Source organism: Centropristis striata, chromosome 14 (genome assembly GCF_030273125.1).
Source record: "Centropristis striata isolate RG_2023a ecotype Rhode Island chromosome 14, C.striata_1.0, whole genome shotgun sequence".
Classification (NCBI taxonomy): Eukaryota; Metazoa; Chordata; class Actinopteri; order Perciformes; family Serranidae; genus Centropristis; species Centropristis striata.
This window is the reverse complement of record NC_081530.1, coordinates 13,163,474-13,178,776: the sequence shown is the minus strand read 5'-3', so window position 1 is coordinate 13,178,776 and position 15,303 is coordinate 13,163,474. Positions and strand designations below refer to the sequence as shown.

Here is a 15,303-nt window from a genome sequence, read left to right as displayed (position 1 = left end):
ACATATTTCATGCACAAATGCATGTATAACAGTATAAATAGGAATACAAAAGATTTGAAGCAAATAAAAAACTAGGATTTATTTTTTATCAGTGCAAGAACAGCAGACCAACATTAATTGCAAGAAGTAATTTTGTGCATTTTCAACACTGCACTTTTAAGATTTCATGCTCAAATGCATGTAGTTGTACTGAGGGCCACTACAAGTGAGGGTTCGAGCCGTATGCGGCCCCTGGGCCTCCAGTTGCCCATCCCTGATCTAGTTACTTTATCTCCAATTTCTTTATTACATTTTAAGCTTTTTGTCTCCATATCGAGATTTTGGTTTTCAGTTCCCATGTGACACTTGACCGTCACTTGATATTCTTCATAAAGCTCCTTCAGCGCTGCCTTTCACCACTTTTTGCAACATTCCCGGCTGTTCCATGATCGATTAATATGGGCTGCTTATATATTCTCATAAATACGGTGCCACTTTTTGTAATATTATGGTAAATTGAGAAGCACATTTCACGTTTAAGATTTCCATTTTATTCCATATTTTACTGTAAAAAATAGTTTTTCCATCGAAAGAAACTCTGTTCTGCCATATAATTGAAAATAAAAGACATTATAAATGATTAAAGATTTTACCATTAAATATTACAGTATATTTCTGCTAGAGATATGGTGTTCAGTACATGTAACAGTGAGAAAATGTATCTTTTACAAAAAATAAATGCAAAAATGATGGCTTGTACAAATATTGCAGTATATTTTTACTAAAAACAAGGTGCCAGTGTATTTTACAGTGGAGTAATGTATTTAAAAAAAAATAAAACTGTAAACAATACTGTTCTGGCTGATATATACATTTACAGTGTTTCATTGTTACTGAAACTGAATTAACCCATTTATCATTTTACGTCTTTTATTGTCATGGTTTAGCAGTTTTTCACCGTAATTTTTTACAGTGTAGAGTGCAAAACTACTGCTACGGTTCTTTAAAGGGACACTTGGTTGTAATGTCCCTTTAAAGAACCACACAATATCAGAGTTTTAAAAGTTAGTTGTGAATATACAGTATATCCTCTTTTGGGAAAGAGTCCAACAAAACAAAATTACATGATTATAATATTTCCTTAGTCTAAAATGTCTTCTTTGTTTCTCTTTCACAAAGACTCATACTCACACACTGGCACACACTCCCCTCAGTGATGTTGACTGGGCCACTGGAGTTCCCAGGAGGTATGTGGTGTTTGCAATGAGTTCATTTTCCTTTGTGAATCCCCCAGTGGAGGTAGAAGGCAGCAGACAGGGCCAACCGGACCGCTGACCCGACAACAGCAAGTGTTTGAGCGTGTCCCCGGGGAAGCTGCGAGGCCCCACATCATTCGTATGAATCCACAAATCCGATTCAACAGCAGCACTCATTACCTTACTGTTTGTTTCATCTGTTTTCTTCTTCATGTCCAAAGTTCAGACGTGTTGAGGCATATTTGTATCAGACAGCCTCACATTTCTTCTTTTGTCTTTAATGTTGTAAATAATACAGTCTCTTCTTTAGTCTATGTCACACTCCAAAGATGATCAAGGAGAAGACAGCATGTGTACTCTTTTTATCTACTTTTTGTTATTGTACTTTTTATATTTATGGTGCTGCATATTTGATGTCTACACTCAGTCCTGCTCCAGTCAGCGAGGCCACGTCACATTAATGTATTGATATTCTCTTCATCTTGCTTTCAACAGCAGGAACTGACTTTCTGTTATGTTTTTTAACACAACCCAGTTTTGATATACTTGCAATATGAGGACACAATCATTAAAGTCAGCGATGTTTATTCAGTGTTTCCCAACCTTAGGGTTGAGACTCCAAATGGGTCCAAAGATGAATAAAAAAAGGTCATGAGTTTATTCTGAGGCTACGTTTACATGATGAAGGTCTGAACAGAAGACGCAAAAGTGGCGCTTTTAGACAAGCGTTTTTGGGAGGAAATCTGCGTGCATACGGTGACGCTAAAGTGTGTGGAATTGGATACATATATTAAGTTTCATTTGAAAGGTAATATCTTCATGTTTCTGCAATTGTGATGTTTAGTATGTGGCAAAAACAAAACAAAAGCTACATCAGTTCAAAAAAAGTTTTTGAAAGTATTCTCCTGCTATTTAAATTGTTTATAACGACATTTTTTAGTTTGGCTGCTTAAATATCCCATTATATTTGCTGCAGTGACATAACTGGGCACTGGAAACGAACAAAGTCTTTGGTAAACCATTTATTCATCAATACAACACATAATTTAAGAATTAACACAGCCTACAGAGACCGGTAGAGTGGGAATATGCAGTCAAATGGAGTTATTGATGGTACACGGTGGAGAGAGAAAACTAAATCCATAATGTAAATAGCCATGAACAGGAGAAGATACACTGACTGGTTTAATTTATGTAACCGCCAAAACACATCCATGACTAATTAAGAGGCTTAATACAACCCTTTGCTCCTTACACAATTTGCAAAAAAGCACCTGCGCCATGCACTTTAGACCTTGTGCTATTTATCACTTAACCAGGGCCCCAAAGAAACAAACAGCAAAATAGAAAACTACTGACATAAATAAGATAGAAGCACAGGATTTCTGTTAAAAAGGGAAACTCAGAGCTACAGGGGTAGAGTATAAATAATATGGCTGTATATTTTACTGAATTTATCACGTACGTGTGTTGTTTGCAACAACTAATTAAAAAAGGGGGGGATAAGGAAACAGGGAGGCTTCTTAATAAAGTAGGAAACCAGAAATTACAAAAAAAAAAAGGTATTTCTGTAATTCAAATGATGGCCTTGTCCTCTCTGCTGATTCAGCAAATAAAGGCTAAAATACTAATTGAGAGTCCACATTGTAAACTGTATGAATACAGCCTGTAAGCTGCTATGATGGATGAGAAATTATTTGATAGTCTATGAAAAATGTCATATTTAGCTTGTGTCTAATTTATCAAATTAGCAAATTTCTCAACAGGAATAATAAGTCTGCTCACAAATATTGAAACTGACTCGGTGTGTTGTGTCTATTTACACTTCAGAGTTGAGCAGCACACAGAGCTGCACACCTGAGCTCCTCACTGGGAGAAGAATCCCCCCTGGGTGAACCTGCCTGCTGGTTTTCATGTCAGAGCAGATTTCTGAGGTGCTGGAGGGAGGTGAGAGCGAGGAAGGAGACGAGAGGGAGTAAATACATGGAGCTGAGAGTTGAAAACAGCAGAGCTCAGGCTTAGGCAACACAAACCAGAGTGTGTCAAAATATTGCTACAGTAGTGGGAGACATCAGGGGCCATGTACAGTGAGGAATTAATCCAGCTGTCTGGATTACTCACTGCTGTCTGAGATTGTTATCATCATATTCTGTCTGATTTACTTCATCCGCTAACTATATCCTTCCAGTTTTTAATTTTGTAGCGAGGAGAGACATCTTAATGTATATGTGCCCCTCTTAACTCTATGGTGTTTTGGGCTATTTAGTCCATTTTTAATCATTTTCATCCTGCCTGTATACACCACTTACAAAATGTTTAAATGCAATGTTGGTGTATTTTTTTTTCAGCACAACCATGACCTAATAATAATAGATTTTTTATTCTGACTTACATTTTGAACCAAAAAGAAACAAAGAAAAACCAACATAAATGTGATCTTGTGATTGTGTGTGATCCTGTCATCCAACTCTGGTTTTTATTCTAGCGGGACTCTATTTTATTTGTGTCTTGTGTGTTTAGCGTAACAATTTTGGTCATTTTGTGTCCTTTTTAGTCATTTTGTGTCTTTTGTATCTATTTTTGGTCATTTTGTGTATTGTTTTGTCATTTTGTGTCTTTTTTGGTCATTTTGTGTCTTTTGTTGTGTCTTTTTTAGTTATTTTGTGTCTTTTTTGGTCATTTTGTGTCTTTTTTAGTTATTTTGTGTCTTTTTTTGTTCATTTTGTGTCTTTTTAGTCCTTTAGTCCAACATAAAATGTGATTTTGAATCTTTTTTTTTTTACTCCTAAAATGTCCAGACGTATGCATCTCTTTTAAGTTTCCTCTGGAAACACTTCTGTTGTGTTGTGGTCTTTGTAGCGTTTTCTAAATGCTGCGCTTGTATTGTCAAATTGATGAAGATGTTTTCTTAACTAGGGCCTCGGGGCAATCGCACCATGTTCAATGACCATGATCATTTTTGGAGAAATTCTGAGATTATAATGGGTGTGTATTGCACGGAATGTTCGTGTCACAGTGTGTGCCATCATCGCCAGAATGTAGAGGGAGAGAATAAATTGTCAAAAAATTAATTTGAAAACTGCGCTCCAGGCCACAAATTCCACTCTACAGAAATAATTTATACATAGAAGCGTAGGAAAATTTGTCTTCTCACTCACAATCCTCTGGTAAAGCTGTCAGAGTTATAGTTTGGGCGTAGGATGCAAAGATGCGCCACCAACACGCACCAACAGCCTCATTGGCTCCCATATTAAAAATGCAGGAAGATTTCTGAAAAAAAGTTTTAAAAAAAAGCTATTTTTTCATTTTTCTTTAAAAAAAACATATGTAGACGTTCAGGAAGAACTCAGGACGCTCAAAGTGAAGTCAGATCAATGATAGGTATTATGGTTTTGCCAAAAATGCTTTCTGTTCGAGGACACCTCTGTCCACCTCTGCTGTCACTGGAACAGGTGTCAGTTAATTCTGTTGATTGCTTCGATCTGGTTGCCTTTGATCTTTGATGTGATTACAGTTACAGATACACACGCGCACACTCCTCACACATGCATACACATGCCTCAAACACACACGCACGCACACACTTGCGCGCACGCACACACACACACACACATACACACACACACACACACACATGTAACTTTATGCGATTTTCGCTACACACACACACACACACACACACACACACACATTTTGAGGTTAAAGGGCATAGTTTGAAATCTCTGAAGAATCTCATCATAGTGTACACACACCAGCCGATCAGTCACAAAATCTGAAAATCAACTCCGACTGAAGTGAATCTAACTCAGGTGTCAGGTGTTAAATTGCAACTCGCTTGATTGACAGCTGGCAGAGCTTTTTGTTCACTACGAGTGTTAAAACAGCTCCAAAATCAACACTCACCAACTCAAAATTATTAACACTGAAAAAACAACACTACAGATTTTGCTGTGTAGTCTTCAGACCCAACAGACGTGGACTCAAGTGACAGAGCATATTAGCTTAGAGTATTTGTGAGAGTTTCTAACAGAGTGGTTTGTTCCCTCCACTTCCACCGCTCAAAGCTCCTCCAGGCCACTCCGCTCAATATGGCTCACCACAAAAAATAAAAACCTTGGTGAACTCTATTGACAAGCACACAAGAGCCGAATTTGGACAGAAAATAGTGTAGGTGCATATATGGGTTATGGTTGGTGCTGGACATGCTTTGAACTCATGACCGAAGCAGCACTGGAGTGATATAAGAGCAGAATGGAGAGGGATTTAAGGCAACTTAATATTTAATAAAAAAAATCTGCTCCACCCTTGCTCGTGTTCAGCTCTACTCACAAGCTCTGGTTGAAGACATCCCTACAAAATGTTGTATACCTGTATTTATTATGCAGTAGTACTCCCAACACCTGGAAACACACTTTGATGTGTAAAATATGCTCAAACCCAATTTGCGCTCCATCCTGTCGCAGGCCATGTACACACTCTCTGCAACAATTCATGTAGACAATTTGAACAATCTGGTCCTTGCGAGAGTTGCAACTATACTTCAAAGGTGCTATGGACAAATCAAGATAAGCGCAGTGGAAAGTGAAGCAGGAAAAGCTTAATCTCTTTCTTAAAACCATAACAATGGCTTCATGTCAACAGTGTGCACTATATGTGTTGTTGTTTTCCCCTGCTTGCTTTCTTGCAGTTCTTGTTCAGCTTGAAGATTCAGTGCTAGGATTCAGTATTCATGTACACAGCAAAATCTGTAGTGTTGTTTTGTCAGTGTTAATAATTTTGTGTTGGTGAGTGTTGATTTTGGAGTTGTTTTAGCACTTGTAGGGAACAAAAAGCTCTACCAGCTGTCAATCAAGCGAGTTACATGTTTACACCTGAGTTAGATTCACTTCAGTTGGATTTTCAGATTTTGTGACTTGTATGTTCGGCTAAAGACAGAATGCACTTTTAATGTATCGTAAAACAAAACAATGAATGTTAATTTTTCACATACATTGGGTTACTTTGACACATTAAAGTGTATTTTCAACACTAAAATCATGTTATTTCTGTTCACTAATGTGATAATCAACACTCACAGTGAAAAGGAATAACACAATTTCGAGTTAAAAGTGCACTTATGTGGTGTCATAAAACAACACCAAGGGTATCAAATATTTAGCACTATTAAAGAGTTAAAATATTAACACTTTTCAAAGTGTAATTTTAACGCAGAATCCGCGAGAACTATATAAACTCAGAAAAAGTATTACATTTAACACTCTGAGTTGAATTAACACTCCCGATTTTGCTGTGTACCAAATAAAATATTTGTATTTGCCCATTTGCAACTATGATATTAAGGATAGGGAGCAATTATGGTGACTGTTATTATGTCCATCACAGGACTGGGACAGGACACAAACTCCAGTTTCCCGCATGAAAATATCCCGCCACTACAACTTCCACACTCTTTCTAACTTGAAACACAAAAGGCACATTACTTACATTAATTGCATTTTGGCAAGGAAACACAAAACTTGCAGCAATATAACTACTAGTAATATAACTAGCTACTTCCTGGTTTGAAACTGAAGTCAGGTCAAGTCAAGTCAATCTTATTTATATAGCCCAAAATCACAAAACACAGATTTGCCTCAAAGGGCTTCACAGACTGTACATGGTACGACATGCATTAAATGCAATACAGGACATGAACAGATTAGAATGGTTAAATGGGTTTAAAGTTAGCGTAGTAACAAAAAATACGCTTTTTGAAATTGGCTAGTTTTTCACATTTCTGTTTCCAGTCACACACACATTTTGGAGAAGTCGCTTCTTGTCAAAGTCACATAGTCAAACAGTCTTGCTAAGGGACTTAATGAGTTAATGTGAAGCATAAAGCTGAAAATAGGAGATTATAGAACATTTAAAGTGTTTGTTACATGCGTGTCACCGTGGGTTCTTATGGGTTAAACCTCTATAAAGTGACCGATCTTGTTGTTTTTCAAATGAGGACAGCTTTGCTAAATCACGGGAGCAGTTCCAGGTTAAAGCTCAAAAGGCTTTCTATTTGAGAGGCAACTCACCAATCACAGTATGTGTCAGGTTCATGAATGTGCCTATGGGACAGGTAAGGAGTGGCTGGAGTACTCACCAACGGGCGAGGGGGTGCTGCCGCTGCTGGACGGCTGCTGGATCTGCAGCCTCTGTGGTGATGGTGGTGGCAGCTGTGGCAGGGAGCTGATGATAGATGGGAAGAGGAAAGGATACACCCCAGGTGTGTAGCGCCTCATCTGGACCAGCGGAGGACTGCTGCGAGGCTGGGTGCGGCTGGCGGTCTTCATCACAGCGATGGGCGAAGGGTGCACTGAGCACTGAGCAGGCTGAGGCTGGGTGAAGCTGGGAGGCCATCAGGTGAACCCTGGCTGAGGTTAGTGTGTCTGGAGGTGTGCTACCACCTCAGCACTCCAGAGATGCATGGTGGTGGAGTTTAGAGTCAGCCTGGTCCACTCAGAGGTTTGCTCCACTAACACTGTAACACAGACACACATTATCTATGGGTTAGTTGCATCTCTGTAGCTCTTCTAACAATAGATCAGTGGGGGGCGTGCCCCCTAGGGGGGGCCCGGAGAGGCAAAATATAAATTATGGACTTTAATGCGTTAATTAAGATGAATTAATTTCACAAAAATGAACGCATTAAAAAAATTGACGCATTTTAATCGCTCTTATTTTTGCACCGCGGAACGTTTCTCACTGGATGAGTTTCAGGCGGACCGATTATACTGGAGCACCAACTAGCGTTCATGAGTTCAGACAACAACAAACCACAGTGAACATGAAGGAAGAAGCTGATGAGAGCGCTTTGGTTGGCCCCGTGCATGATGGGACATTTTGTTACAAAAAACCAACGGATGGAAGCGTTGATAAGAGCATGGTTGTGTGCAAGCTATGCAACAAGGAATTCACATATCACCTGCATTTCTGAAATGTACTATATTTCTAAATATGTTATTGCTACACTGAATGACAAAAATTGCACTGGGCTGTTGGACTTGAACAAAAATAAACAATATTTTTGTTGCTTAAGCTTATGTATTCAGTCATTATTCAATGGTATACTAAAAATCCATGTGAAAAAAATTACTTCTCACTGTTCTCAGGTCAAATATTTATATGCAATTAAAATGCGATTAATTTCGATTAATTAATTACAAAGCCTCTAATTAATTAGATTTTTTTTTTTTAATCGAGTCCCAGCCCTAATTTTTTCTTCTTCACTGCTAGCTAGCACATCATGTAAAAGTTTGTGTAAGTACAGCCAGGTTAACGTAAAGTAGAAGATAAATCCACACCAAATGTCACAACTATTAAAACAAAGACAAGAATATGATGATGAATATCTCGAAGGTTGGTGGTTCGATCCCCAACCATGGCAGCTACATATTGGAGTATCCTTGAGCAAGATACAAATTGCTCCCCATGCTGTGTTCATCGGTGTGTAAATTAATTCCCAATGGTGGCAGGTGGCACCATTGTACCCTGACAGCCTCTGCCACCAGTGTGAGTGTGTAGTGTTTTGGATAAAAGCGCTATATAACTGCACTCCATTTACCATTTACCAGCAGTGTGTTGTGTGTCTCAAAATATTAGCTTCTGACAGTATGAAGCCAAACAAGTGAACTTCGAGACTTCACATCCCGAACACAAAGACAAGCCCATTGATTTCTTCAGAGAAAACGAATCAACTGTCGTGCACAACAGAGTTGCTTTACTAAAGCAGCTTCTGTGCCTGCAAATGTTCAACTTGCCTCCTACAAAGTATCGTACAGAGTTACTCAGTGTAAAAAGCTGCACACAATAGCAGAGGAATTAATACTACCTTCCACTATTGATATGGTTTCAACTGTTATTGATGAAGCAACAGCCAGCAAACTAAAGGCAAGTCTGCTGTTAGACAATACTGTTGCGAGGCGCATTTATAACATGTCAAAAGACAGAGAACCACCTTAAAGACAAAATACAAGACAGCCGTGAATATCAAGGCAATACATAATTAAAGTCCACATGGTTCCTTTATCGGCATTTTAACACCTATAGTCTGTTTGCTCTGGTCCAAAGCATTGATAAAACTTGGGGGATTTTAGCCTTGCTTTGGAGGAAAAAATACAGCATGTGATGTGAGTCTGTTCTCATGGCCAGTTCATGGGATTCCCATGAAAAGTAATGCACTAGAAGTTCATAGCTTTTCTTTAAAATGTTGTCTAGTAATGTATTATAAAAGCCGAGAAGGTCCTTGTGACAGTTTCCCCTGCATCTGGTGACACACCACACTACCATCCATTTTACATGCCACGTGTTAGCCAGGTACCATGCTACTGCTAGTTTGGTGGGTGCACACACTAAGCTACATTTGACATCCTAGCAGGTTTCCTGTGCTATTTCCTTACTTGAGGTTACAGTAACACACGCAAACACAGTTTTGGGTTACCCTGTTTTTACCTTATTGTTTGAACAAAAAATAGGTAAGAATTCTTCCATCTCTCATCTTTACAAATTGATCATTTTATTATTAATTTGACACAGGGGCCACAGCAGGGGCCAAGGGCTTTCCCACAGGGGCTGTGGCCTCTGTAGGCCCCTGTGTAGAACCGCCACTGAAGTTATGTAACTGTAGCTTAGCCAAGAAGTTAGATAAGTAGTTAGCTTAGCAAGCTAATTGGCTGAAAAAAATGGATATGGGTTAGGTCATTTTGACCCATGCTTTGCATTAGAAGTGTAGTGACACAAAAAGGGAAATCATAAAATTAGAATGCGTGATGATTAAAAACAAACTAATTGAGGAAAACCTGGAATACTGAATGATGAAAATAATTTATTGCAAAGATATAAAACATAAAAACTCTGTCAGATCACTTTAGACCCATGTTGGACATCAAAGGGTTAAAGATAATCTGTCACAACAGCCAAACCGGTTGCTTTTCATTTGAAAGATCAGTTTCCTTCTAGCACCCTTTCATTGCCTGGTTGGGTATGAACCCGTATTTATACTTGACCTTGCTGCAAAGACAGACTACTTGTTGAAAGAGCATGGGGAAAAACTCTTTACATTAACACCCCAAGCTTAGTTTAGTAGCTGAAATTGATCATTCCCAAGTTTCAAGGATTTCCCAAGATATTTCCACGAGAGACATTGTCCTCATAAATCAGCTGCAGTTCACCTCCGGCGTCCACCCCAACTCTCCTCACATCATAGTAGCTGCTTGGGGTGCCGATGAAGACGAGCAGGGTGGAGCTGAGGTGTGATCAGTCCTCACTGCTGAATTCTGTTTAACAGAGTTATAAACTGCTACGGTATAATGGTGCTCATAACGCTCTAATCTGCAGTCAGGGGGCCATTAAAGTGATCTGTAACCACACTTTGTAATTAACGACCACCAGATAGCGTCTTGCTGCTGTGCTGCATGCCACTGAGGAAGGCAGGGACAGAGGAAAGGTGAGTAGAGAGAGGGACAGGGACATGTGATTAAAATATGATCTGTATCTGGTGTTGTGTGACTGGAATGGGATGAGATCTACTGGCTCGCTCTGAAGACTGAGATCAGACAGGTGCACATGAAGTCTACGCAGCGATTCCAAACCCAGTCATACGTTATTATTCAATTATATTTACCTTGCGGACAGTTTGTCCAAGGCACCTTTTTGTATTCACATACAAACATTTGGGTTAATTTGGAGTTCAGTGTCTAACCCAGGCGGCAACCTCTGTGTCTGAGCTTGGAGGCAAACCAGGAAGTGCCTTAAGCTGCATTCTACCGAAAATTCCAGCAGGGGGCGCTAAGTTTGGCTACAAAAAAATCTGTCTATTAATTTCAATGCAAAATTTGAAAACTTCTCACTTGATTTACTACCTCAGAATTTTTTTCTAGGACAACCCTATAGTCTCAATAGCTAGTAAAAAATCTTCTTCAAGACAATTTGATGTTAATAGTTCTAATAATGACCCGATTAAGAATAAACTAGAAGATAAAGAATTGTATGATTTGGGCTGTGGCTACCTTGATTGACAGGTCACTAACAAGGCGAGCCGTCATCAGGAGAGAAGCAGAACAATGCGTATCCACGGCAACATGTCAATAAAGTTGTATATAGCTTTATATAGATATAAAAAAGGACTTTTAGCGGTTTGGTCTCATAACTTTGACCCTTTCACTGTATTTTTACTTAACGACAGTTTATTTAAACATTTTGTTCAGTAAAAATGTCTTGTTCAGCATTTGGTTGGACTAACAGACACTGAGGTAAGTAACGTACATTTTGTTTTTGCTTTTTGCTAGCCAAAACTATATTTCAGTACGTGTTGATCTTTATTTGTTCAGGTAAGTTTCACAGAGAGCCCATGTATTACTGCAGGAATGCCCTTACCACACACAGTTACACATCATTACACCTGGATGCTGCCCAGTGCAACCTGTCTCTATTGTCCTCTGAGCTGAAATGAACAATACTATAGTTGTCTTCTTTACCCCGAAAGACACTGTGGCCCTCATTTATCAAATGAGCGTAGAAACGCGAACAGATCTGAGCGTTTATTTCGTCTTACGACAGGGTTCAAGTGGGATTTATCAAGCGATCGTATCTCTCTAATCACAGCGTAAAAATGATCGGCTGTTGATAAATTCCAGATTAAATTGTAAACTCCAGAGTTTACCACACTGGAGGACGCAATACGGCCAAAAAGAGGATTTCCCCCCCCCCCCTAAAGTCAGCTTTATTAGCAGAGTGCATCGTGACAAATAACAACAGGAGTGAAATAGACATATTACAGAAATACGCAGTGACGGAGGTTTATGAAATAAAAGTATTCATAGTTATAAACTCAAACTAGGCCTGCAAGCAGGACTGAACGGGACCGAGCAGAGTGGAGCCGTCGGGGGAGGCCACGCCGGGCGCTTCGCTGTGGGCTCAGTCCTTATGCGTACCAAATGGCGTGTCTCCTGCCACTGTGCTCGGGGTAGCATGTTACATGTTACTTGCTGTTGCCAGCAGGGGGCGCTATGACTGTGTGTCAATAATGACATGTGGGTGTGTTCATGGCTGGACCCTAATCACGTGTATGAAATTTGGGACAGATTGGACAATGTATTGTCAAGTTATACAGTCCCGTGTTTCATGGCGAAACGCCATATTTTGCCACCATGTCACGGCCACATATTGTAACGGTCAGTAACGTCTGTATAAGTTTTGTTCCCCAAGGCCTTGGGATGGTACTGAGCATGTTTGAAGTCATTTTATAAAAGGGGGCAGGGCTTGATGAAATATTGTTATTTAGAAGTGTTAAGGGGTGGACTCTGATGAAGCATGAGAAGTTTGGATCAGATCAGACAAAGAATGGAAAAGTTATAACGATCTTGTGTTTTATGACGAGACGCCATATTTTGCCGACAAGCCACGCCCACATAGTGTGACCGTCGGTAAAGTTTTGAATACATTTTGATCCCAAAGGCCTTGTGATGGTACTGACCAAGTTTGAAGTAAATCGTGTGAAATCTGTAGGAGGAGTTTGTTAAAGTATGTAAGCTAGAAATGGCCAAAAATGATGACAAGTGCGATATTCAATCCAAGATGGCCGACTTCCTGTTCGTTTTCGGGTATGGCTTCTTGAGACTTTTTGGTGCGTCTTGCCATGATATACGTATGTACCAAATTTCGTGTCTCTAGGTGAAAAAATTCTATATTGTGAGGCTCTTTTGAAAATTTCAAGGGGGCGCTAGTGCGTGATTTTGCAACGTCCATTCCCGCGAATACCAGAATACGTAAATTTCACGGGAGATTGACGTATATACCAAATATGGTGCATTTTGAAATATGATAAAGGCCTAAAATAAGCAATTTATTCCCCCTTAAAATAATAATAATAAGAAACGGACCAATTACAATAGGGTCCTTGCACTTTCAGTGCTCGGTCCCTAATAAACTGACCAATTACAATAGGCTCCTCGCACCATTAGTGCTCGGTCCCTAATAATAGACGGACCAATTACAATAGGGTCCTTGCACTTTCAGTGCTCGGTCCCTAACAAGTTGGTGAATATTTTACATTTGGAGCACAGACGTAAGCGTTTTCACAGCTTTTGGTTGAAGGAGGTAAACAATGTTTTAAAGTAAGTTTTAGTTCCAAAAGTAGAGGAATTTCTCAGAGTCAGAAAGTGAAACGCTGACGTCCAACAGCTGCAACACAACAAACTGGTTTTGTTTGGCAGCATAAAAAGTGAAAAGGAAGGAAATCAGTGGAGCTGTCAGCAGAGTAGCAGTGGAGCATCCAACTTCTGGTGGGGTTGGAATATTATTTATACATTGTGATATACTGTAAATACGTCCCGTTTTTTTTACAGAAAAAACCTGCAGCTGTGGTTACCAGAATATTTCCGTAAAAAATACAGGACATATGTCAACATGTTTACAGAACAACTTGTAAATTTTACAACCTAAAACTGTAGTAATTTAAAAAAAATACATTTTAAAGTTGTAGATTATACCGTCCTATTTAACAGGATGGTGGTGCTTTTATACGAATTATTTATGCAAAATTGACATGCAGATTTTGCTTATTGTGCATTGAATACCAGTAAATTAACATTCAGTTATTATTTATTGTACACTGAATACCAGATAAATGTACAAGTTGTTCTGTAAAGTTGTTTACATTTGTATTGTATTTTTTGCAGAATTATTCTGGTAACCACAGCTGCCATTTTTTTCTGTAAAAGCAACAGAATTTTTTTTTACAGTGTATATTAAGCCTAATAATCTGTATAATATCCAAATATTGTTCATATTATGATGAAGAGATATTATTCACTTCTTTATATTTAGTAATAATTTTCTCCCAGTTGGAGGAGTGTGTGGCTGATTGGAAATGTTTCTATTGGGTCAGAACCGCTGGTGAAGGAGATGCTGACACTCCGGTGTCCAGCAGGATAATAATAATATTAATAATAATAATAATAATAATAACAGCAACAGTAAATAACAGAAGACAACAACATTTAATATCCTCGGCTGGTACTCTGTTTAAAGAATTTCACAGTCGCAGGGTGTATTTAATTTAAATGATGTTTAATGATAAATTATGTAGTCTAAACATGTTTTGCTTTGTCACCATAAAAAAAAAAAAACATGTCAGAGTTTTATCCGCTCCAGGCATCGATACAATAGTCTAAGATCAATTCTCAGACTCAGACATGTGGACTTCACGCTGACTCAGATTTGCGTACACGAGCTGAGAGCAGACTGAGATCTGATCGTACCCTCCACTCACGTCCAAACTGATAAATGCCGAGCCTTTCGAAGAAATGATCGTACGCCCACTTCACGCTCACTTTCTGTCGTATGCTCGTTTGATAAATGAGGGCCACTGTATACTACATACACTGAAGAAGTTTTCTGCTTTGCCACATACTATATGCCCTTACAGTCAAACTTTGGTTGGTGATATGAATATTCTTCTATCTGCTTCCTGTGTGTACATAGTCAGCCTGGGTTAGGAGTGGGGGGTTGTCTGGTGTCTAAATAACAGGTTGAAGCAGTGGGAGATAAGAGATGCTGCAGCTTCCAGTGGGAGGAGAGCTGCTGCTTGTTTGGATCCAGCAGTCTTCTCTCCCCCGGGGTTCCCTGCTGTCATACACACATTACTGTAATAGTTTAATCAGGAAGGACGGACGAAGCACACACATTCAGAAAGTTCTACTCTCACTTACAGGAAACCGAAGCTTTGAAAGTTTTGCTTTGAGAGAAGGCCATACAGTGCTGTCAGTGTGGAAGAAAGGATTAGAAATGGGCCATTTAAATATGAAGTAAAGGCTGATATTCAAGATCTTTCTTCCTTTCATGAGCTGAACTATCTGCAAAGTACAGATAGTTCATGATAGAGTAGATAGAATAATCAAGGGAACAATATTTTAACTTTAAACCTCAAAGCAACCTTAAACTCTTCCGGTAAGGAATAAATAAAGCATGAATGGGAAACGTTGCTTTTTCAAGGCGTTATAGGATATGAGATTCGAAACCATTGGTTTGAGTGAGTGAT

The 15,303-nt window shown here is 39.1% G+C and overlaps 1 protein-coding gene across 1 annotated transcript in view; it reads right to left on the bottom strand.

Annotated features, from left to right (window-relative positions):
• LOC131984474 (retinoic acid receptor beta-like) overlaps positions 1-7,558 on the bottom strand; it is a 189,120-nt gene extending 181,562 nt beyond the window's left edge. Inside the window, exon 1 of the mRNA XM_059349297.1 lies at positions 7,369-7,558. Within this exon, the coding sequence (XP_059205280.1) occupies positions 7,369-7,558 (190 nt within the window). The remainder of the gene's footprint in view (positions 1-7,368) is intronic.
• Between the last annotated feature and the right edge of the window lie 7,745 nt (positions 7,559-15,303).